The 25,938-nt window shown below is 45.7% G+C and overlaps 1 protein-coding gene across 3 annotated transcripts in view; it reads left to right on the forward strand.

The window, feature by feature from the left end:
• LOC114243384 (multicopper oxidase 3) overlaps nucleotides 1–25,938 on the forward strand; it is a 135,488-nt gene that overhangs the window by 82,274 nt on the left and 27,276 nt on the right. For all 3 annotated transcript variants that reach the window (XM_028174857.2, XM_028174856.2, XM_028174855.2), the window contains exons 3-7: nucleotides 900–1,519; nucleotides 3,267–3,424; nucleotides 3,790–3,933; nucleotides 4,364–4,556; nucleotides 5,189–5,312. In XM_028174857.2, the coding sequence (XP_028030658.2) occupies nucleotides 900–1,519; nucleotides 3,267–3,424; nucleotides 3,790–3,933; nucleotides 4,364–4,556; nucleotides 5,189–5,312 (1,239 nt within the window). The remainder of the gene's footprint in view (nucleotides 1–899; nucleotides 1,520–3,266; nucleotides 3,425–3,789; nucleotides 3,934–4,363; nucleotides 4,557–5,188; nucleotides 5,313–25,938) is intronic.

Here is a 25,938-nt window from a genome sequence, read left to right on the forward strand (position 1 = left end):
ACACGTCTAAGCAATAAAAATAATAATAATAATAATAACAGTAACTTTAAATAAATGTATAAATTGTTTTCTTTAAATTAGAATTGATTAAAGTCAAACCGTTTCGCCTTTACCTATTCTGTCAGATAAGGTATATGCCAATAGATAAGGATACTGTTTTCCACTGATGAAGGGCCAATACAATTTAGAAACTCCTTTTATTTCCATCATAGCAATTTATTAGTAGATTTTTATGACCGAATCATAGGCTTTTGCTCTAAAATTGTGTTCGCTCGCAATAAAAATATTGGTGTGCCTGATTTTTAATAAACATAGTAATTTTTTTTTTATTGCTTAGGTGGGTGGACGAGCTCACAGACCACCTGGTGTTAAGTGGTTACTGGAGCCCATAGACATCCACAACGTAAATGCGCCACCCACCTTGAGATATAAGTTCTAAGGTCTCAAGTATAGTTACAACGGCTGCCCCACCCTTCAAACCGAAACGCATTACTGCTTCACGGCAGAAATAAGCAGGGTGGTGGTACCCTCCCACGCGGACTCACAAGAGGTCCTACCACCAGTAATTACGTAAATTATAATTTTGCGGGTTTCATTTTTATTACACGATGTTATTTCTTCACCGTGGAAGTCAATTGCGAACATTTGTTGAGTACGTATTTCATTAGAAAAATTGGTACCCGCCTGCGGGATTCGAACACCGGTGCATCGCTTCAACACGAATGCACCGGACGTCTTATCCGTTAGGCCACGACGACTTCAAATAAATACCAAGTATTTGTCAAATTTATACCTATGTAACTTTTGGCGGCATTTTTATGACTAATGTAGAAAGTTGGGTGAATTAAAAAAGAAAATGTGACAAAATTGAAGTAACGAATAAAAATAATCGTTCCCAGATTTATCCGGAATAAAAACACAGACAGAAATAGAACATCAGACGACAACGGAAGCATTTGAGACAACAACAACGGATCGCAGTTACGTAGACGACATCAAATTAAGACAATCAAGAAAAACGCTTGACGATGCAATAATACACAAAATAGAACCGTTACTACAAGACATAAAGCCAGCTGAGATCCCGGAGAGTGCGTCAAAAGTCATAATGCCATTGAGAAACAGAAATCCAGTGAACGAAATCGTTATCGGCGGAAAGAAGAATAAAACGGAACCCATAAAGCATCCAGTTGAAAAATTAGATCATGAATTGGCCAAATTGCTAAGGAATAAAATAACGAAAAAGATTAATAATATTAGAGCTCATGTTAGATATGACGAAGTAACGGGTGAGGTGATGGACGCACCGCATCCCTGTGAAAGAGAATGTAAGGAAGGCGAAGATCCAATGGTTTGCTACTACCATTTCAACTTAGAGTGGTACCAGACCATGAGTAAAGCGTGTTTTAATTGTCCCTTCAACGAAACGGACTGTTTTCGACCTGATTGTATTCCAGCTGACGGCATGAATAGGCCTTTGAATGTGATCAACAGAAAGATGCCGGGACCCGCTATTGAGGTGAATATTGAATTATAATTCTAATATATTATAATCTATTGCTTTATTTTTCAACCAGTGCTGAAACTGCGGGTCGTTAACTTGCGCATTTTTCTATACTTCTATACTTATACTTATTTTTTAATTTTTCTATTTTATCTATACTAATATTATAAAGAGGAAATATTTGTTTGTTTGTTTGTATTGAATAGGCCCCAAAACTACTGAACCGATTTGAAAAATTATTTCACTGTTTGGAAGCTACGCTATTCTTGAGTGACATATACTATAATCTTTTTTGAAAAAAATTAGATGTCTTTACTAAAACTCCAATAATGTAACCCAAGGTGTAAGAAAATTACTTAAAATATTCTTTACATCGCATGCCCTGCGAAAACTATTGATGATAGAATAAAATAATGTACCACGACTTTGTAGAACACATTATTATTTACAAAAAGTGGCGCGACAGCATATGTGTAACTATTATAGTTATGGCGCAATAAGTGTTCTTTTATTTAAAAAAATTGAACAACGTCAAATATCGTTGAAATTTTTGTTAAAGACCCGAGCGGAGCCGGAGCGGGCCACTAGTGCTTTTACTAAAATGATCGATTCTGCTGTTTAAGTTCTGTTATTGGGTATGCCATCCTAATCTCTAAAATAGGTATATCAATTTGAAAGTAGTTTTCAAAGATGTATAGAGATAAGTTTGTTTTTACTGGTGGTAAGACCTCTTGTGAGTCCGCGCGGGTAGGTACTACCACCCTGCCTATTTCTGCCGTGAAGCAGTAATGCGTTTCGGTTTGAAGGGCGGGACAGCCGTTGTAACTATACTGAGACCTTAGAACTGATATCTCAAGGTGGCTGGCGCATTTACGTCGTATATGTCTATGGGCTTCGGTAACCACTTAACACCAGGTGGGCTGCAAGCTCTTCCATCCATCTAGCAATAAAAAAAAAAGTTTGGGGTAATGTTTTGTATTTGTTTCATTCACATCGGCACATAAAAATGCTATATCGATTTTAATGTGCGCCACAAACGGCTCGTATACGATCGCTCCAAACAATAAACTTGTAAACGTCTCGAATAACTTTAGCAACATTGAAACTGTACATTTAGGTTGGCAGTTTTGCACCAACTTCAGAACTCGTTTGCAAAATTTCCTCTGCGTTTTGTAGATCACTTCGTTTTATTGCAAAACTGTGTATTTGTAGTCGTAACCAGACAAAGTTTTGCTTATAAAACGTTATAGTATTAGAGTCATCTGCAGAACTGTTTTTCCAAGTATTTCAAAGGAAGCCATTTTTAGTGTTTTTTGTTTATTCACTAGGGTAAACTGTACTATATATAATGTTCAGTTAGAATATTTGCTATTGAAACTTAATTACCTTCCCCCTCCTCCTTCTCACTTCGGTTTCCTCGATGCTGAGAGTCGTGACCATCTCCTCGCAATAAGAGTTTATTGTGGATCACTCTACGCCATTTGTTCCTATCTGCTGTTGAGTGAAGAGCATCGTGTGGTGTCGAGAATAGTGCGGATCTGGTCAGTTCAACGTGTCGGGCCTCTAACTCGTGGTCTTTTCCTGTCCACTGCCAGTAGACCATTAGCTCTACAAATTCTTCATCTACCTTCTTCTTACAAATTGATAAATTTTAAACCTCTATACCAATCGTAATCGCTATTGTAGGTTCGTAGTTGGATAGGGGTAGGCACATCCATAGGGCACATCCCGCAAAAGACTCACACGCTTTGTACCATTTTAGGTCTGCCAACATGATAGAGTAATAGTGGACGTCGAAAATGATCTAATGACGGAAGGAACAACAGTTCACTGGCATGGCCAACATCAGAAGGGTACTCCTTACATGGACGGGACGCCGTATGTCACACAGTGTCCAATACCTCCTGAAACAACGTTTAGGTAAGCCCCAGTATCCTTATGTAGTAGTCTGAAAATAGTTTGGCTGTTATACGAGTAGACAGCTTCGTTATAATATACAAGTAGAAATAAGTTGTTGAAAAAGATCTCGTAAGTTTCCGTGATTTGGAATACGAAGCTTGGAACAAAGCGAAATGGATAAAAAAAAGGAACTAAATACTACTGTGTAGGACTAAGGTCTATCTAAAATAGAGACCTTATTCAAGTTTTAATCTAAATATCGTTGCCTGTCTTGAGATATAGGGTTCTACAATATCGGCCAATTCTTTTAAAGCCCTAAAAGCCAAGAGACTTTACCAAGTTTTAATCTTTATTTTTAGTTTGACGAATTAAAAATTCAATTTCAGATACCAATTTAACGCGACACATACCGGCACACATTTCTGGCACTCACACTCTGGCATGCAGCGGGCTGATGGAGCGGCTGGTGCTTTTATAGTCAGGAAACCTAAGTCACAAGATCCTCATGGACATCTGTATGATTATGACAGGTGAGAATTGAAGGAGGCTGCCAACCTGGTGGGATGGGTGGGTGGTTTATGTGGTGTCTATGGCCTTCGATTGATTCCTGATATTAAATGGACCGTGATACCAGACCTCGAGGCCACCATGTCGTGAATTTCGTACTCACCTGAAGAAATGAAAACAGTGAAACCTCAAATGCTATATACTAACAGTTGTTCTTATTTCTTTCTCATGTTTCGTGGCAAAAATAGGCAGGGTGTTGCAAATTACTCGTGTGTCCGCATTTTACGCTACGTACGCCTATTTACAATCTTTGTGACTCTGATTTTATTTATCAGCGGCGTCAGTTTGAGATTGTCGACATTCGCAAGTCACCAGTAAATTCAAAATTGCCCAGAAGAGCCCTTTGACTAAAGACGTTTTGACATTAAAAAAGTATTGTTTATTTATTTTTAGAACCGATCACGTGATGATAGTGACGGATTGGATCCACGAGCTCTCAGTTGGGATGTTTACGGACCACCACCACTCCTCCGGCGACAACAAACCTCCGACCCTCCTCATCAACGGAGTAGGAAGGTTCAGGGTCTTCAACAACGACACTGAGAAGCCTTTATATATGAAAGCGGCCAGGTTCAATGTCGAACAGGTATTATACCACACTTTTGAACGCTATGTCTTAATATGGCATATTAACCTTTATTCGCTAAGTGAGATTACAGTACTTAATGCTTATTTAGGCTAAGTTAGTCTAAGTTTGGTATTTACCATATAAATACCAAACTTAGACTTCAGAATTAATCGTATGGCGTTTTAACGTTATTATCCTGCCACTCACATCCACCACAGTCAGTTCTGTGTAGAAAAGGCTTATGTCAGCGACAAAAAAACTATGTACGATGAGGTTCAGGTACTCATAGGGAATATTATTGGTTGTGGATCCCGTGATGAAATTAATCACAAGAGTGCCGAACACGCCGCAACTTAGATTCCATCTTCTGGAAGCTGAAATGACTCTTAGCTCAATACTTTGATAAGGCGCTATGTACCAAACCCACGCAATCCGAGTGACCATTACCGATTTTTCGATTTCTGGTGTGAGGGGATAACGCGTATAGATGGGCTTAAAGATTCGTAATGCCGTCTAACCGAATTGAATCTGTTTCTCAATCAAATAGTTCTGTCTGTAGAGTTCAATAACCTCATAACATCAGTTCCTAGTAAAATAAAAACCAGCGCTAAAACTAGAAATGTTAAACGAAACCAGTCCTTATTCTGCAGGGACATAGATACCGGTTTCGCGTGATCAACGCTGAGTTCCTGAACTGCCCTATAGAGCTGTCTGTGGACGGACACAACATAACTGTGATCTCGAGTGATGGATACGATTTGGAGCCTATTGTCGGTGAGTGATTTGGTTTTATAGTTTTCAGGGAAGCAAGCCGATAAGGTCAGGGCACCTTACAGCGAGTAATGTATCTTTCGCCAAAATCGAAACAAAAATTGGATATTCCTCCAATATGATAATGGGGCTTAGTATAATAAGATGGTAGGACCTCTTGAGTCCGCACGGGTCGGTACCACTACCCTGCCTATTTTTGTCGTGAAGCAGTAATGCGTTTCGGTTTGAAGGGTGGGGCAGCCGTTGTAACTATACTGAGACCTTAGAACTTATATCTCAAGGTGGGTGGCGCATTTACGTTGTAGATATCTATGGGCTCCAGTAACCACTTAACACCAGGTGGGCTGTGAGATCGTCCACCCATCTAAGCAATAAAAAAAAACTAGTTTTGATAGCGAAACGCATAAAGAACTCATTGACTGAAAAGAAGCAGAAGATTTTGACATGATTTTTTCCAATTTATCTTTTTATTTTATTTTTTTATTGCTTAGATGGACGGACGAGCTCACATTCCACCTGGTGTTAAGTGGATACTGGAGCCCATAGACATCAACAACGTAAGTGCGCCACCCACCTTGAGATATAAGTTCTAAGATCTCAGTATAGTTACAACGGCTGCCCCGCCCTTCGAACCGAAACGCATTACTGCTATTATCTAAATAGACCCTTCGAATTACTCAATATTTCATCAAACAATAACTCATTACGATTCTTTACCGAAGTTTAATCGACGAAGATAATTCAAGAAAAAAAAAAGAAACCATTCAACTTTCACAGGACTGCTCCATTCCCGCAAACGAACGATAGTAATTTATGAGAAGGGGTTTAATTAATTCCGACTTTTCAAATTTGAGGGCACCCACTTCCTTGAGCTTTGTTTTTTGGCTATTTACGATCCAATTCTTTTTATTAATACGCTTTTATTAGCTTCAGACGTATGTATGTTTGTAACGGAATCTTTGAACATGATTTTGACCCCCTTCAAAACGTCGGATTAAATCGAAATTTGGTATACTTATTAAGGACCGATGACAATTCAATATTAAAAACAAAATTGGAAAAATTTATTCTACAAAAAAATTTAAAATAAATAATAGTTTAAAAAAACTAACAAAATACACTTTTGTAGAAAATCCAATAAAAAAATAGAAATTAAATTTTAATAAATTTGAATTAAAAATAGTGTAAGAAGAAGTAGTGTATGGTATCAGTAGTTATAAATATTTTATGAACAGATATGAGTAGAAGGGTCATTTTGCTAATATCCTAAAAAGCACCCCACGCATTTTTTACAATAAAATCATTTTTCTTATACTATTTTTAAATCAAATTTATTTTATATTTTTTAGTTGGATTTTCTATAAAAGCGTATTTTGTTAGTATTTTTAAACTATTACTTATTTAATTAGAGTATTCAGTCAGATCGATTTGAGACCGGCCATGATATGTAGTCTTACTGCACCAGTTGCGTAGAAGGAGCTATTTTTTTTATTTTTTATTTTTTATTGCTTAGATGGGTGGACGAGCTCACAGCCCACCTGGTGTTAAGTGGTTACTGGAGCCCATAGACATCTACAACGTAAATGCGCCACCCACCTTGAGATATAAGTTCTAAGGTCTCAGTATAGTTACAACGGCTACCCCACCCTTCAAACCGAAACGCATTACTGCTTCACGGCAGAAATAGGCAGGGCGGTGGTACCTACCCGTGCGGACTCACAATAGGTCCTACCACCAGTGATTACGCAAATTATAATTTTGCGGGTTTGATTTTTATTACACGATGTTATTCCTTCACCGTGGAAGTCAATCGTGAACATTTGTTAAGTACGTATTTCATTCGAAAAATTGGTACCCGCCTGCGAGATTCGAACACCGGTGCATCGCAACAACGAATGCACCGAACGTCTTATCCTTTAGGCCACGACGACTTCAATCTTAGCACTGATAGCTAGATAGCTAGATCTTAGGGGTTCAATTCTTAGCACTGAATTATGAATGCCCCCAACCTCCCTTTAGATAAGAAATCGAGGTGTTTTGTTGTATAACGGCTGTTACGCCTTCAAACCTGAACAAATCACTGCTGGAAACTGCTGGAATTAAAACGGCACCACGCATTTTTTAAATTTTTTTTTATAGCTTTATATACTAGACAGTATAAAAGTGGACTTAATGCCATAGGCATTCTCTGACAGTCTACCTTAGGGGGGTGCAGAGATGAACCTTAATATGTGTAGTGTGATAGTGATATTACTTAAGCATATGTGTATATATAACATACATAATATTTATAGATACAAATACTCCTACTTAAATAATACTTTCGTTGTTTTATTACACGATGATTCCTCCAAATACGAAATATTTCGAATAAAGATGCTGTGTTTGATTAAGAATCGAAGCTAGAGTAGGCTTAGTAGAGTCCAAATTACTAGATAGCTAATCAAACTTGACTTAATTGTGTAGTCTTTTTTTTTTGCTTATTCTTTATTAAAGCCATACACCTATTAGGTTAAGTCGGCTAATTGTATAGTTAAAACAAAGTAGTTGAAATATTTAAAAATGGCATCAAGCATTTACGTTGAACGTAACTGAAGTGCGGACTTCAAATAAAGTCGGGCGGCTTTCAAAATTACGATTTGTCATTAACGAGCACAAAAGAATGAAGACAGATTGTTCTGTTGTCACGAATATATACGTATGTGGCGGGTAGCCATCATACAACGCAAGATATTTGACAGATGCCTGAATCACGCTTACGACATTTTCAAGATAAGCTTGCATATATACAAGTTCCGAACAACAACATTTGGACCCTCGGTCTGCCGAGCAAATATCACCCGCTCGGTGGAAGATCTTCCCTTTGTCGTATACCTACACATAATATACACAATATGTTGGGCATACGGGACGGTATGTGAAGGGCGGAATCTACGTCGATTCCCTAGACAGAACCCAGAAATTCCAAGGTATCTTCATTTTTTATTGCCCTTGTAGGCAGACGAATATGCGCCCACCTGATGGTGAGTGGTTAACGTCGCCCATGGACGTCAGCAATACTAGGGGCAGAGCCGAGCTAAACCGCTACCTACCGCAAAAAATATCGGAATCACAATTATACGTTCGAATCTGACAAACGTTTACTAAAAATATATAGCATTTCTTTAATATTCGGCACCTTTTTGTTCTGTTAAATGGCCTTTTTAATGTGAAACATCTATAGCCGCACGTAAAACCGATTTCTGGCGTGGCGACGCATGCCGTGGCGACGCGTCGCCACGCTATATGATGGTATGTATATATATATACAATCTATGTGCAGTAGTGTGTACGGTGTGGCGACGCGTCGCTATGCGCAATCGACTGTGCGATTCTCTCTCACTCGATCCGGCGTTAAGCCATCTCTCGCGCTACACTGATCTCGGATATCTATAGTGTATACTCCGTAGTGTATACCGTGTTGTTTACTACAGTACACATAACCTGTGTTTTACTTGAAAACAAATTATTTTTTCGTAATATTTTATTTTATCATTATGACATATTTAGTTCCTATCACAATCTGTTCTTTTCTGCATATTACTTTACAAAATAATGTCGATGTTTCACATCTGCCAGGCGTCCCGTGACGGCACACATTTTTTTTATTCCTTATTGTTTTTTTTTATTGATAGGTAGACGATCTACGGACTAACTCCGATTAAGTTCCCCCAACACACTGAGATCTCTTTTTTTCTTCCCTTTTCACTAGTAGCTTAAGGCGCTATTCCAGTTGCGCCGTAGGACGGCTAGGCGAGATCACGAGCTCAACCAGAGAATTTGCTAACACTAGCCCTAGCAAGAGCAGTGCTTCGCAGACCTACCACCGTGATGAGGTCATAAGTTCCGCTACCCACCTGCAAACATAAAGTCGAAATTTCACCAATGTGGTTATCAAAATCGCTGTTTCTCTCTACTCTCCGAATCGCATGACTACTCTGTGATAGAATACTGATAGCTTTTTTTTTTTTTTTTTTTTTTTTTTTTTTTTATGATTGAAAGTTTACTGGTGGCCCTAAGGCCTTTCCAGTTTCACCAGGACAGGTGGGCGAGCAAAGGCTCAGCCAAGAGGGGTGGGATTTGCTAACAACTGCCCGAGCGCCTCCGCAGGAGACCTAACAACTCAAGAGCAATTGTTTCGCGAATGAATCTACTACCGGATCGGAATCGCGACCCGCTGAGAAGATCCGGCGAGAAACTCAGCGGGCTGATGCATGGGTTAGGTTGCACGTCGACCTCTTTGTCGAGTTCGACGAGTACGGTTACCGGGGTCCCTAAGCCTGCCCCTAGTATTAGAGCTGAAGGCATCTAATGCAAAGGTTATTGGATCTGATGGATCCGTAAGGACGTGTCTAGGGCGTCGACGGTGACTGGCTCCTGCATGATCAGGATTCGGAGAGTAGTCAGCGGCGGCAACGATAAGGCGATTATCATGACGCATAGCCTTATCGAAGTATCGTTCCGACGCTGACTTCATGTATTTCCGAATTGATTCGAGGCCCAGGTCGTCGTGTAGGTCAACGTTCCTCACGAACCACGGAGCGCCGACAGCTAACCTGCAAAAGCGGGATTGTAGGGATTGGAGGGTGTCTATGTGTGTGCGGGCCGCGTGAGCGAACACCACACTCGCGTAAGTCATGACGGGCCTTATGCAAGTTTTGTAAAGTGTCACCTTGTTCCGAAGGGACATTTTACTCCGCTTACAGATCATGGGGTAGAGTCTACCGAGAATAAACGCGGCACGGTCACGGACTGATTTTATATGCGGGCGGAATGTCATCGATGCATCCAGGGTAACGCCCAGGTACTTGACCTTCCTGGCCCAGGGTATGGGTTGTCTAAAGAGAGTAATCGGGGGTGTGAGATTCCTCCTCCTAATCCGGGAGGAAATCCGTGTGGAGCTTCCCCTCTGAAATAGCACCGCAGTACTTTTCGCTGGGTTGATGTCTATGCGCCATTTTCGGAACCACTGTCCTAGGGCTAGGGCTGCGCTCTGAAGCTTCTTCGCGATTAGGGACTTATTTCTACTAGAATAGTAAACAGTCGTGTCGTCGGCGAATAAAGCTAAATGGGTCGGCGGCGACCGGGGAATATCGTTGACGAATAAGCTAAATAGGAGGGGTGAGAGGACAGAGCCTTGCGGGACTCCAGCTGTGAGAGGTCGTGGGGAGGAGCGGGTTCCCTCGACTCGATATCGAAAAGAGCGGTTCGACAAGAAGTCCCGTATGATGAGCACGAGACTATCCGGCACGCCCATGTTGAATAGTTTGAAAATCAAACCATTGTGCCAGACTTTGTCGAACGCTTTTGCGACGTCGAAGAAGAGAGCTCCCGTGTATAACGGTTTTGGTCGATTAAGCCCCACAAGAATGTGCTCCGTGAGGCGGTGCACCTGTTGAACGCATGAATGATTTGTACGGAATCCGAATTGTTCATCGATGAGAATGCCCTTGGATGAGACGAAATCTCTGAGGCGCTTGTAGAGCAGACGCTCATACAGTTTGCCTAGAGACATGAGGAGGCTAATCGGGCGGTAGCTCGTCGGATGATTTTTTGGTTTACCGGGTTTATGTATGCCGATAACGTCCGCTTCTTTCCACACCGCGGGAAAGATACAGTTCGCCATAGCGGCATTGAAAATAGATGCCAACATCACGATGAGTTGGACGGGTAGAAGTTTAATAACGCGGTTAGATATACCGTCGGAACCGGGAGCCTTGCGAGGACGTAGGTCTTTGATCAAGTCTTTAACTTCCATCGGGGTGACGGGTGGTAACGCATCCGAGGGTGGCAAGGAGGCTCTGCGTTCTACCTCACTGTCTACTAATTCTACATGAACAGGGTCCACGGATTGAGTGCTGGGCGTGCACTGGGTTTGCAATGTATCGGCCAGCAGCTCTGCTTTTTCGTCATCATCAAAGGCCGCGAGTCGGCCTGAGGGGCCTACGAGGGGGGGCATAGTTACTACCGTATCCGATTTGAGAGTACGAGCTAAGCGGTAGTAAGACCTTTGGGAGGGCGCGAGTCCTTCTAAGAAATCAGACCATCTGGCATCTCGGACTTCGGCGATGCGAGACTTTACGTCGCGTTGTAGGGCACGCATTCGAATACGATTTTCCGCGGTAGGATACCTGTCGTAGGCGCGTATCGAGGCGTTCTTAGCTCTAAGGAGTTCCCTAATATCGTCGGACAATTTGAAGCGGTGAAGGAAGTCCTCCGCTACAACTTGTTTCGATGACCTATCTAATGTCGAGGTGATGTGTGACGTTAAGATGTCTATGGCTTCAGCGGTATCCTGAGGAGACGGGGTAGAGTCCGGGTTAAACGGGAGCGATGGTGGATCAGATTCAGCCAGGCTGATGCCCAGCGTGTGCCAATCCACCACAGTCCTCGTGACGGGAACGGAATCGGGAGCGCGACCGAGCTTCATGACGACGGGACGGTGGTCTGAATCTAACTCTGAAACTACTTCGATCGAGTGTAAGCGCAGAGTTACGTTTTTTAATAACGCTATGTCGAGTATATCCGGGCGATGCGCGATATTTAGCGGGTAGTGAGTCGGGGTTAACGGAGCGACGATATCGAAGGCGAGATCATCGACTAACGCGTCAAGCCGCCTGCCATTCGGGGTTGTGGTGTGTGAGTTCCACCTGATGTGTTTACAATTTAGGTCGCCCGCCAGAATGACAGAGCTCCCCATACCGAGCAGCGCCTCAATATCACTGCTTAGAACGATCTTATCCGGTGGAAGATAAACGGACGCGATAACGATCGGCGCGTGTCCCGTCAGTGAGATTCGGCACACTGATGCTTCGATATTAGCGAGCGCGGGAGGATCGAGCGGAACGCAATGCAGGGCTCTTCTATAGTAAATAACGGTACCACCACCACGGGCAGAGAGCCTGTCGTTCCTGACCATGTTATAGTTCGCGATTTTAGGGTCACGGCGCGCGGGCTTAAGTAGGGTCTCCTGCACTAAGAAAATGTCAATTTGATGGTCACGCAAAAAATCACAAACCTGATCACGTTGATTTGCGAGACCGTAAGCGTTAAAAAATCCTATTGTTACGGATAAGGGTTTTATTCTACTAATGTACGCCATTGATTACCGGCGGAGTGAGGGGAGGACGTACGTATTTAACGACGCGTATACGTCAGCGTATTCTTGCACAACGGCGATGAAATGTTGTGCAGTGGAGGCGGCGCGAATGGCGTCACCCAAAGCGTTAACACGCTCAAAGTTGATCGACTGAAAAAAGTCAATCGCTAGAGCGAGATTTTCGGACGCGGTCGGAGGGCAGGTCGCGGGGGAGGGACGTATCGCGGGGGTGGGACGAGTCGCGGGGGAGAGAGTTGTAGCCGTGTTCGTGTACGGCAACGGTTTAGCCCAAGCCGAGACGCTGGGCACCGACGCCGGCACGAAAGCAGGCTTAGCCTTCGGCACAGAGGGTACCGTGGCTTTGATGTCTGGGCCGGAAGCTCGGAGGCGGTTTTGACGGGCGACGCGGCGATTTATTTTTGGAGCTCGGGGGCATCCACGGTAATTCGCGGGGTGACCTTGTGTTCGGCACAGGACACAGCTAGGCGGTTCCGTCGCGGTTTTTTGGTCGCGAGCGCAGAGGGCCGTGGCGTGATCGCCCAAACACTTAACACATCGGGGGCGCGCGTGACAGTTACGGGAAGAGTGCCCGTACAGTTGGCAGTTATGGCACTGACTAGGAGTGCCTTTTTTATGGGGGACTTCGACGGCAATACCGGAGAGCCTACAGACGGTCCGAATGTTAAAAATTTGCTTACCCTCGGGGGTAGGCTGGAGGGCGACTAAAACCATATTGTATGGCTCCCTACTGCGGCCGGTGTGCATGCGGTGCACGGAATTTACTGGTAGGCCTTGTTCTATCAGATCTGCCTTGACGAGATCGGCATCTAGCTCCTTCGGGATTCCACGTATGACAACGCGGAGTTCGCGCTCCTCCTGGAGCGTATAAGTGTGGAAACTTATACGCTCCTTTCGGAGGTAACTTGAGAGGGCCCTATGGTCGTCGGGTGTCGTTACTTTTATTTGAATCCCGTTGGCGAGATTACGGGCGCTGGCAAAATTAATATTTTTGGCCTTAAGGGCCAGGGAAACTCGGTCCCAAGCTGCCTTCTCTTGAAGGATAACCGGGGGAGGGGTCTGAGTTTTAGATTGCGCCACCGGTCGCGGCGACGGAGTGGCACGGGCTGGAGGCGCAACGGGAGTCTGAGGGCGGGGGCGCGACGCGTTCGCGGCTTTGCTAATTTTAGCGGCCGCGAGAGCTCGAGACTCCGCGGCACGCTTCTTACCCTTTTGTACCAGGGTGAATCCATCCGTCGATGAGGCGGGGGCGAGGTCGACCTCCATCTCCGAGTCAGAGTCGGAGGACGAGGAGGCGGGCGCAGTTGACCTACAAGCAGGAGTTTTGGAGGGCGCGACGGAGGCCGCGGATGATCGCGCTGCTGGAACGGTGGCCACGGCGGACGACGCAGTAGTTTTACTCGCCAGTATAGGCGACGCGGGAACGGCAGGCACGACGGAGGCTGCGGTGCTCGATGTAGACGCTTTGCACGCAGGTACAGGCGACGCAGGAGCAGCGAGCACGGCGGAGTCTTCGAGAGAGCTCGCAGTGTGATTGGCCTTGAAAGCCAGAAACTCTGAGGCGAGCTGTGGGTGACGAAGTCGGAGGAATTCCACGAATACAGCGTCCATGATCGCTGAGTACCCAGGTGGGGCGGCCCCGGGTCTTGAAAACACTCGCCTTGCGGCGAGGCCCCAACTTCTCGGACCTGAGCGGTTCTATTGAACACAGGTGGCAATGCGGCGCGATTACTACAGGACAAAGAAAAAGCACAACAAAACAGAAATTACAAAAAGAAGCAAAACAAATAAATACTTGCAGGAAAACACTTTGTCGGCAAATGTTCCACGAACACAAAAATAACTAAAACAAAACAAATAAAAGCTTCCAGGAAACACACTTGGTCGGCAGATGTATCACGAACACAGGCCGCGCGAACAATGGCCGGGCTAACAAAAGCCGGGCGAACAAAGACCGGGCGATCGAGTGGACGATGAGCACGTCCGCACGTGACGGGTGCCTCTATCGGAATGGTCTGATAGCTTCTAGACGGTTCGTTCTTAGAGTGGTTGCATCTAAGCCAGCGGTCGGGGAACTTTTTTAATTATTACCCCAAAATATTTTTGTGTAAGTTGATATTACCCCATAGCGAAGAACAAAAAAAAAAAAAAAAAAAAAAAAAAAAAAAAAAAAAAAAAAAAAAAAAAAAAAAAAAAAAAAAAAAAAAAAACGAAATCGCTTCTTTTTAGTATCTTTCATATTATAGCCCCCATGATAATTTTGAAAAGAAAACTATAACTAAAAGTTTAACGATTTTAAAGAAGTTTCACTTCAATATATACTTTTTACTCACAAAACTTTCATTATCCCCCTCAAAATTTAAGTTTACCCTATTTGGGGTAATTTACCCCGGTTTCCCGACCGCTGATTTAAATAGACGGATATCCTCTGGTAAATAGACGAGAACATAATCTAAGATTGTTTGGGTGTAGCGCGGCGCCAATAATGCGGGCTCTTGGCCGAGGGAGCCGGCGGTCATCTTGCTGGCGGCCGCCGGTCCGGCGTCTGGGGGACGGCGGGATGGATGTAATATGCTCTGCGTAAACCCTGTCCCGCCGTCTCAATAGCTCCGACTGGGCTCCCGCCCGGTCCGGGGTAGGGCGCCGGCTGTGAGCGGCAGGAGTTTTTAGTGAGGTTCGACTCCCACATACCCCACCTGCCGTGCGGGTGGGAATCCGGCGATTTTCTCCTGTGGAAAAAAAAAAGATTTTTTGGGTAAAGACGCCACTTTACCCGAAAATCCATTTGTATTTTCACTGACCTCTCTGTTTGTTTTCGTTACTGTGTTCCTAGTAAAAGAGTTTTCACGTGTCCGAAACGTTGTTGTAACAGTGTTTCATTGGTGCGATGGCTTCGCTAATAAAGCGTCGGAAATATTACTACGGGCACACGGCGGCAGCCGAATTTACTTTTATATGTATGTACGTCGTTTGTTACACATGAAGGCTTGAGCGGGCGTGTCGATTTTTAGCTTTTAATTAATAAGCTCTGCATTTTTATTCCGCTTTATTCTTTTGCGATCGACTTCCAATAGAATAGTTACTGTTTCGCGTAGTAAAATCTATCTATTTAAATAAAAATGAATGCTTACATGAGTAGACGAGCTCACAGCCCACCTGGTATTAAATGGTTACTGGAGCCCATAGATATCTACAACGTAAATGCGCCACCCACTTTGAGATATAAGTTCTAAGGCATATTCTAACTATTCTTTCCTTCAATAAAGTTGTTGCTTCGGGACAGAAACAGCCAGGGTTGTGGCACCTAATTATAATTTCTGCGACTTCGTTTTTTATAATAATAATAACTAGTGGTCACCCGGTAGTCGAAATTCGACTATAATTAATTGAAATTAAAAGTTTGTATAATCACGAATTTCGCCAAGACTACACTATAGAAAAAAATTTATAAATACAAACAATATTTAATGTATTCTCAATTTGACAACCGATGTCAAGAACAAAAGCTTGACAATAAATAAATAGTTTTCATGCGTGTGTGCGTCAATACATGGTAGTGTGTTTAATGTTTTTTTTTATTGATTTAATGTACTTTTTAGGCATAATTTATAAAAATATTAACGTTGTGCACTCCTTCTCTATACTCTCTATAAGTGTGGAAAATTTCATACTCCTCCGTCCGCGCAATTTTCGTAAAAAGGGATACAAAGCTTTTCCTTCACGTATTAATATATAGATAATAATAAATCCTCGATACTGCACGCATTGTGAGGAGGTTTCTCACTCTGGAGTCCTAACCACTGGTGGCTTGTGTCGTAGACACCGCCATTAGCGGCAATCTATTTTTATAATATACTAGCGACCCGCCCTCGCTTCGCTTCGGAAACATTAAAACACACATGAAACCAAAAAAAAAAAAAAATTAAAAAAAGGAGTTCATCAGGGACAATGTCGGCTTCTAATGGAAAAAGAATTTTTCAAATCGGTCCAGTAGTTTCGGAGCCTATTCGAAACAAACAAACAAACAAATCTTTTCTCTTTATAATATTAGTATAGATTATTACGGTGTTTTTTAAAAAAAATATTTTTAATATCTTCTTTTAAAAAATATTATGTAATTAATAAGATTTTAAATAAATATAAATTAATTATAATAATAAGCCTTTTTGTTTCTTGTTTTACAATCTTAGGTGGATTATAATATTACATTAAACAACAAATATGATTTTTGTTAGCAAGTTAGCTTAAATTATGTTAGTAATATAGTTAAGTTTATTAAAATAAAATAAAATTAACAAGAAATACCGGTTTGGGTAAAGGCCTCCTCCGAAGACTTGTGTATTAAGAATCCTACTCCAGATATTCCGGGTAAAATTCGTTTTTTATAACTCAATCTTAATTCTTTATCGGTCTGCATAAGAATATCCTAAAAATACATAGTTAAGCTCTCAGTGGATGAACATAATTAAGAGCAATTTCTAATACTTCCAAAATAACCATTCGGATTGTATACAAGATTGTAAACCTATAAAACACTCGAGATGTCTTTTTATCTTACAACTAGCGACCCGCCCTCGCTTCGCTTCGGAAACATTAAAACACACATGAAACCAAAAAAAAAAATAAAAAAAAAAAAAAAGTAGCCTATGTTCATCAGGGACAATGTCGGCTTCTAATGGAAAAAGATTTTTTCAAATCGGTCCAGGAGTTTCGGAGCCTATTCGAAACAAACAAACAAACAAATCTTTCCTCTTTATAATATTAGTATAGAGTATAGAAAATCACTTACTCAGTCTTTTGTTCTTTTATTAAATAAATCTGACGGTGTTCCCATAAAAATCCAGTTTACGGGAACTTTTACACTCACCGGAGTTGTTTAAAGCTACGTGCTACTTACATTGTAAGACATTGAATGGCTAACTGAATATAAAGAAATTAAAAGAGTATGTTTCAATCTGTTATCTTTCCTTCGGAGCTCAATGAGTATGAAATTTCTTTACATCTTTGTCATTTTGTTAAAATGTTCTTTTTTTATTTTTATTTTTTATTGCTTAGTTGGGTGGACGTGCTCACAGCCCACCTGGTGTTAAGTGGTTACTGGAGCCCATAGACATCTACAATGTAAATGCGCCACCCACCTTGAGATATAAGTTCTAAGGTCTCAGTATAGTTACAACGGCTACCCCACCCTTCAAGCTGAAACGCATTACTGCTTCACGGCAGAAATAGGCGGTGTGGTGGTACCTACCCGCGCGGCCTAGACCTTACGGGATTTTATCATCAGATGTCACATGAAACATTATGTCTGCAAAGCGTTAGGGCTGTGTGTTAAAAAAAAATCAACACATTTATACATAGAGATTTTTGCTACATTTTCTAGATGCCTCGAAAAATTTTTTTTATGATTTCGTGATCCTTCGATTTAATTGTGTTATTTGTACAATTTCGAATGTTATTCCAAAACACGGCGTTGTAACGAAGCGCGAAATTCTGTACAACCGCATTTCTACTGCAGTGTACTTGATCCTTTTATTTGTATGTACCATGAAACGGTTGGACATCATGCCTCGCCCGTTTCAATCGGCCAACTTTTCCAATTTCCTCAATGGAGGATATTTCACTGCACTCACAATAAAGTCACATATACCATTCGCACACGTATCGCTCTCGACTCTATTTCATAATAGCTAAAGCTTTTTTCACTTTGTCCCGCTGCTTGAGATTTCAGTGCTTCGCCAGAAATAAAAAAAATTAAAAAAATGGTCGTCAAATACAATGTTAAGTGTACTGTTTTGTGAACACTGTTAATGGATGTTATTTAAATGTATGGGTTTGAAATGTGTACGCGGGTAGGTACTACATACCACCCAGCCTATTTCTGCCGTGAAGCAGTAATGCTTTTCGGTTTGAAAGGTGAGGCAGCCGTTGTAAATATACGGAGACCTTAGAACTCATATCTCAAGGTGGGTGGCGGCATTTACGTTGTAGACGTCTATGGGCTCCGGTAACCACTTAACACCAAGTGGGCTGTGCGCTCGTCTAGCCATCTATGCAATAAAAAAATTAAAAAAGAATGCGACCGTCCTTCTTGAGTCTAGAAGGGGAAGTTTCATGAAGCACTTCGCTGGCCGAAGTATTTTGAAACTGAACTTCTCGGCAACAATACGCTTGTTTGTCATGCCCATGTGGCCCTTGACTTAACATCTCTGGTATTTAATTTTACAATTTGAAAGTAATTGAGATTGCAAAAGTATTGAGAGATAAGAGAGATCATGTCCTTCTTCAAACGAGGCTTGCGGAGAGTACTTAACGGTAGGCAGCGACTTGGCTCTGCCCCTGGCATTGCTGAAGTCCATGGGTGACAGTGACCACTTAACATCAGGTGGGCCGTATGCTCGTCTGCCTACAATGGCAATAAAAAAAATATTGCACACCAAAACACAATTAACATCAGAAAACAGTCAACAAGCAGACACCTTTGTACAATAGGCTGACTTATCGCCAAAAGTGATTTCTTCCAGACAACAGTTTCATTAACAGAAATTCTGGAAAAGATAAAGATGCAGTAGGTATGTTGCGGTGTACTAGGTACTATTATTAACACATTATTAAAGAAAATACATACATAATGTATATAATCCATATATATATATAAAAATGAATTGCTGTTCGTTAGTCTCGCTAAAACTCGAGAACGGCTGGACCGACTTGGCTAATTTTAGTCTTGAACTATTTGTGAAAGTGCAGAGAAGGCTTAAAAGGTAGATAAATATGAAAACTCTTGGAATTAAATAAAGTTTAGGTCTTTTATTTATCGATTGAGGCACTACGAAGTCTGCCGGGTCAGCTAGTATACAATAAATATATACATACATACAATAGATGTATTGGACTGTTATTAAATATTTCATATATCACATCCACAGTGGATTTCCGACAAACCATGAATACCGCGTCCGTCTCTGGAATCAGCTCTCCCATAAAACGTTTTCTTGGTAGGCAAATCCGATTGTTAACTAACCGTTCTTTTTTTTTTTTTTTTTTCCTACCTAAACTGATAGCCTTGAGAGGCTATGTCAGCGTAACCCTAACTTTAGTAGGTGAGCTCACGGGGCTCAACCTGACGATGTTGCTAACACGAACCCTAGCAAGAGCCGTGCTTCGCAGAATCTACCACCGGATCGGAAACGCGACCCACTGAGAAGATCCGGCGAGAAACTCAGTGGGCTGTGTCTGAGAGTTAATTTACTCGTCGAGCCCTTCGTCGCAAGCGACGGGTTCGACGAGAACGGTGACCGGTGCTTGAAGTACCTAAAAGCACCGTTAGTGGATCGGGAGGATCCGAGATGACGTGTTTTGGGCGACGTCGACTGCTTTCCATTCTGTCCGCAGGATCGGGAATGTAGTTACCGGCGGCCACGATGAGAGGGTTCTCGTGTCGTGCCGCTTTATCGAAGTGGCGCATGGACGCCGACTGTAGATACTTACTGATGGACTCTAAGTCCAGGTCGTCATGGAGGTCGACGTTCCTGACGAACCACGGGGCTCCGACGGCTATCCTGCAAAAACGGGATTGAATGATTTGGAAGGATTTTAAGTGTATGCGGGCCGCGTGAGCGAACACTACACTTGCATAGGTCATGACGGGGCGTATGCAAGTTTTGTAGAGTGTCACCTTATTTCTAAGGGACATTTTACTTCGCCTACATATCATCGGGTAGAGACGTCCTAGAATGAAGGCGGCACGATCGCGTACCGTCTTGATGTGGGGGCGGAATGTCATCCTACTGTCGAGGGTGACGCCTAAGTATTTGACCTTCGGGGCCCACGGTATGGGCTGGTCGAACATCGTGATCGGGCGAACGGCGGGGGCGGGGGTATTGACGCGCCTAGTCGGGAGGGGGATGCTCAGCGTGGTGTTCGGAGGGCGACCCCTTTTGAAGAGCACCGCTGTGCTTTTCGTGGGGTTGATGTCGATGCGCCACTTCCGGAACCACTGTCCCATGGTGGTGGCTGCGGTCTGAAGTCGTCGATGAAGCAACGCCTTCTTCCTACACGAGTAGTAGATGGCGGTGTCATCGGCGAAGAGCGCCAGATGGGTCTCCGGAGACCGGGGTATATCATTGATATACAAACTAAATAGTAACGGGGAGAGGGCGGAGCCTTGCGGGACTCCGGCTGTGACGTGACGGGGTCGGGAACGCGTTCCCTCGACTCGATATCGGAACGAACGGTTCGACAAGTAGTCTCGTATGATGAGCACGAGTCTGTCTGGCACTCCCATGTTATACAGTTTGTATATCAAACCGTTGTGCCAGACTTTGTCGAACGCCTTCGCTATATCGAAGAAGAGGGCTCCTGTCGGAATGGGTTTCCGCCTGTTCAGCCCTAGTAATATGTGCTCCGTGAGGCGGTGCACTTGATGGACGCACGAGTGTCTGGCGCGGAATCCAAACTGCTCGTCTATAAGAATTTTATTCGCGGATACGAAGTCCCAGAGGCGTTTACGAAGGAGCCGTTCGTATAGTTTGCCTATCGTCGGGAGGAGACTGATGGGGCGGTAACTCGCGGTTTCGTTCTTCGGTTTGCCCGGCTTGTGTATGCCGATAACGTCCGCTTCTTTCCACGCTGCGGGAAAGATGCAGTTCGTCATAGCAGCATTTAATATGGTGGCCAACATCGTTATCAGTTGGGCTGGTAACAATTTAAGCGCGCGGTTGCGGATGCCGTCGGAGCCGGGAGCTTTCCGTGGTTGTAGGCTATCGATCGCCTCCTTAACCTCGGAAGTGGTAATGGGGGATAACGCGTCCGAGGGCGGCAGGGAAGCTCTGCGCTCGACCTCCCTGTCGACGAACTCGGTGTGTTCGGGGTTCGCGTGTTGAGTGCTGGTGGTGCACTGCTCTTGCAGTGCATCGGCCAGCAACTCTGCCTTGTCATCGTCATCGTAAGCCGGTGATTGGCCTGAGGGGCGTACGAGAGGCGGCATAGTGGCTATAGTTTCGGACTTGAGGGTCCTAGCTAGTTGCCAGTATGCTTGGTGAGTGGGCGCGAGCTCTTCTAAATAACTATCCCAGTTTTCGTTTCGGGCGTCGCTCAAGCGGGATTTGACCTCCCGCTGTAAGCGACGCATCCGAGTCCGGTTTGAGTCCGTGGGATATCGATCGTAGGCCCGGATTGCCGCGTTTCTAACTCTTACGAGGTCCCTAAGATCGGGGGAAAGTCTGATGCGGTGGAAGCAGTCCTCCACATCGACTTGCTCAGAAGATCTTATGATCGCCGTCGAGACGTGATCAGTGAAGATGTTTATGGATTCGACGGTATCCTCGGGGGATGGAGTTGAATCCGGGCCGCAAGGGAGGATTGGTGGAGCGGTGTCAGCTAAGCACGTGCCCAGCTTCTTCCAATCCACCATGGTCCTCGTATCTGGTTCGCGGTTGACTGGGCGACCGAGCTGCATGACGACAGGTCGGTGGTCTGAGTCGAGTTCTGACATTGCCTCGATGGAGCGTAAGCGCAGAGTTACGTTCCTCAGCAGTGCCAGATCTATTGTGCTCGGACGACGCGCGGCGTTGTACGGATAGCACGTGGGGGTCGGGGGGTTGAATATTTCGAATGTGAGGTCGTCTATGAACGCGTCGAGACGCCTACCGTTCACATTCGTGCGATGGCAGTTCCACCTAGTGTGGTGGCAATTTAAATCGCCTGCCAGGATGACCGCGTCCCCCATACCGAGCAGTGTCTCGAGGTCACTGCTCAGGAGGGGTTTGTCAGGGGGGAGATAAACGGATGCGATGACGATCGGCTGGTGTCCCGTCAGCGCGATGCGGCACACTGACGCCTCGATATGTAAGAGCGAGGGAGTATCGAGAGGGACGCAGTGCAGGGCCCTCCTATAATAAATGACAGTCCCGCCCTTGCGGGTGGAGAGTCTGTCATTCCTAACCATGACGTAATTCGCGACTTTGGGGTCGCGACGCGAGGGCTTTAGGAAGGTCTCCTGCACCAGAAGGATGTCGATGAGATTATCGCGGAGAAACTCATATACTTGGTCGCGCTGACGCGCGAGTCCGTTAGCATTATAGAATGCTAACTTTAAGGAACGCGGTTTTTCCCTACCGTTGTTGGCCATTGATTACCGGTAATCAAGCCAGCGTACGCTGGACGGACTCGATGACGTCCATATGGTCGAACGTCGCGTATAGGCGGTCATCGGCCGTGACCGCCCTGCGCATGGCGTCGGCGAACGAGCGCATGCGATCGATGTTAATCGCGGCGATATAATCACGCACGATTGAGAAGTCGTTTACGGCAGGCCGCGCGGGGCCGGGGCGAGGCGCGGGACCGGGCGCGAGGGCGGGGCGCGGCGCGAGCAGGGGCTGGGGTGCCAGTGGTTTTCCTGCCAACGTGAGCGGCAGCGGTTTTGCCCACGCGGAGACGGTGGGCACCGGTGCCGGCACGAAGGCAGGTTTCGGCGCGCGGGGCGCCGAAGTCTTTGGGCCGACGGTTTTTGATGGCGCGTTGGCCAGACGCTTCCGCGGGGCCTTGGGGCATCCGCGGTAGTTGGCCGTGTGACCCTGCTTTTGGCAGAGCACACAGCTCGGTGGTTCGGTCGCGGTCTCCTTGACCCGCGAGCAGTCGGCTGTCGTGTGGTCACCGAGGCACTTTACGCACCGCGGACGCGCGTGGCAGTTGCGCGCGGAGTGGCCATAAAGTTGGCACCTATGGCACTGTCCGGGAGTGCCTTTTTTGTGTGGGGCCTCGACGGTGACCCCTGATAAACCGCAAACGGTGCGGAGGCTTGAGGCAATTCGTTTGCCTTCGGCGGTTGGTTCCAACGCGACGAGAACCATGTTATACGCGAATTTGTCGCGCCCGCTGTGCATACGGTGCACACTTACGATCGGGTACGCTTGCCTGATTAGGTCTTCCTTGATTAGCTCGACGTCGAGCTCTTTTGGTACTCCGCGTATTACTACGCGGAGCTCGCGGTCCTCCTGGAGTGCATAGGTGTGGTAACCTATGCTCTCCTTTCGGAGGTAAGAAGTGAGGGCCCTATGGTCGCCCGACGTTGCGACCTTTATTTGTATCCCGTGCGCGAGATTACGCGCTTGGGAGTAGTTAATTTTGTTGGCCGTAAGGGCCTGGGATACCCGGTTCCACGACGACTTTTCCCGCAGGATGACCGGCGGCGGCGCGGCGATTTTATTGACGGGCACGGGTTTCGGCGACGGAGTTGCGCGGCGAGGGGAGTCGGGTGAGACCACGACTTTAGGACGCGACGCGTTCGCGGCCTTGGGCTGTTTTGGCGCCGTGGACGGTTCCACGGCACGGGCGCGTTTTTTGGCGCGCGTGACGGTTTTGAACCCATCGGAGGTTCCGGGCTGCGGGCTCGTCGCGGACTCGAAGTCCATCTCCGATCCGGTATCGGAGTCTGAACCGGAATTGGCGATTGACGACGCGACGGACGAGATCGGTGTAAACGTCGCGGGTGCGTTAGGCGCCTCGCTGGCGCTAGGCGCTTCATGAGTCGCTACGTGAATACGTGCGCTCGAAATGGATTTGTGGGCGGGGCATGTTTGCGCGGCTCTGAACGACGCGGCAAGGGACGCGGGCGGGGGGGAACTTGCGCGGGCGGCCCTGTAGGCCGCGAATTCGGCCGTGAGGTTAGATAGCACCGGGTACTTCTCGGCAAGTAACCCGAGAAACCCTAATAGCTCTTCTTCCATTTTTCGGTTTTTTTGCCCGGGGGGGGCGTCCCCGGGACTTAAGGCACACTCGCCGAAAGGCGAGTCCCCTGAGTAGGAGTTATGCCCCCTGTGCTGTGCCAGCAACAAGGGGGGGAGTGCCTTTGCCGTGAAAACGGCAGTCGGCTGGGGATTGGGGTGGAAGTTGGGAAGGTGGGGCCCCACTGGGTTGTGAGTGCCACAACAAGCGGTGATCGCAGTGGGGGTTCAGTCTTTAAAAAGACTGTTTTGCTCGCCGAATAGTATAAATAAATTTAATAATATGGTAGGAGTGAAATGATAGTGAGGTTGTCGTTTCGAATGCAAAACTAACGAACACGAAATACGCTTTACCGATTCAAGGTCGCGATGCCAGCGACAGAGCGTCCGGAATGCAAAACAACGTCAACGACAATGTCGTGCAATCCAAACACACAATCGCGACAGCAGCGACAATTTCTCGGGAAAACGCGTCCGGGCTCAACCGTGTTGCGATCGGAACTGCTAACCGTTCACCATCCCATGGGATCTTTATTTTTTTTTTTTATTTTTTCCCTACCTATGCTGATAGCCTTGAGAGGCTATTTCAGCGTACCCTAGCTTGTGTAGGTGAGCTCGCGGGGCTCAAACCGGAGAATTGCTAACACCGCCCTAGCAAGAGCAGCGCTTCGCAGAATCTACCACCGGATCGGAAGCGCGACCCACTGAGAAGATCCGGCGAGAAACTCAGTGGGCTGTGTCTGTGGGTTAATTCGCTCGTCGAGCCCTTCGTCGCAAGCGACGGGTTCGGCGAGGACGGTGACCGGTGCTTGTATTGCCTAAAAGCACCGTTAATGGATCAGGAGGATCCGTGATGACGTGCTTTGGGCGACGTCGACGGTTTACCAAACGGTCTACAGGATCGGGTATGTAGTTTCCGGCGGCCACGACAAGAGGGTTCTCATGTCGTGCCGCCTTCTCAAAGTGGCGCAGCGATGCCGACTGTAGATACTTACTGACGGGGTCGAGCTCCAGGTCATCGTGGAGGTCCACGTTCCTCTGGAACCATGGTGCTCCGACGGCTATCCTGCAGAATCGGGATTGTATAACCTGAAGGGGTTTCAAGTTGGTGCGGGCCGCGTGAGCGAACACTACGCTTGCATACGTCATGACGGGGCGTATGCAAGTTTTGTAGAGGGTTACCTTGTTACGGAGGGACAGTTTGCTTCGTCTACAAAGCATTGGGTAGAGTCGTCCTAGTATAAACGCGGCGCGATCGCGTACCGTTTTTACGTGGGGACGGAATGTCATCCCTCTGTCGAGGGTGAGGCCTAGGTATTTGACCTTCGGGGCCCACGGTATGGGCTGGTCAAAGAGAGTGATGGGGCTAACGGCGGAGGTGTTTACGCGCCTATTGGGGAGTGGGGTGCTCGAAGTGGTATTCGGAGGGCGACCCTTTTTGAATAGCACCGCTGTGCTTTTCGTGGGGTTAATGTCTATTCGCCACTTCCGGAACCACTGTCCCATGGTGGTTACTGCGGTCTGGAGTCGCCGATGAAGCAACGACATCTTCCTACACGAGTAGTAGATAGCCGTGTCATCGGCGAAGAACGCTAGATGGGTCTCCGGAGACCGGGGTATATCGTTGATATACAAACTAAATAGTAACGGGGAGAGTGCGGAGCCTTGCGGGACTCCGGCAGTCAGATGACGGGGACGAGAACGAGTTCCCTCTACTCGATATCGAAACGAACGGTTCAACAAGAAGTCT

The sequence above is a fragment of the Bombyx mandarina genome, chromosome 28 (assembly GCF_030267445.1).
Source record: "Bombyx mandarina strain Sakado chromosome 28, ASM3026744v2".
NCBI lineage: Eukaryota > Metazoa > Arthropoda > Insecta > Lepidoptera > Bombycidae > Bombyx > Bombyx mandarina.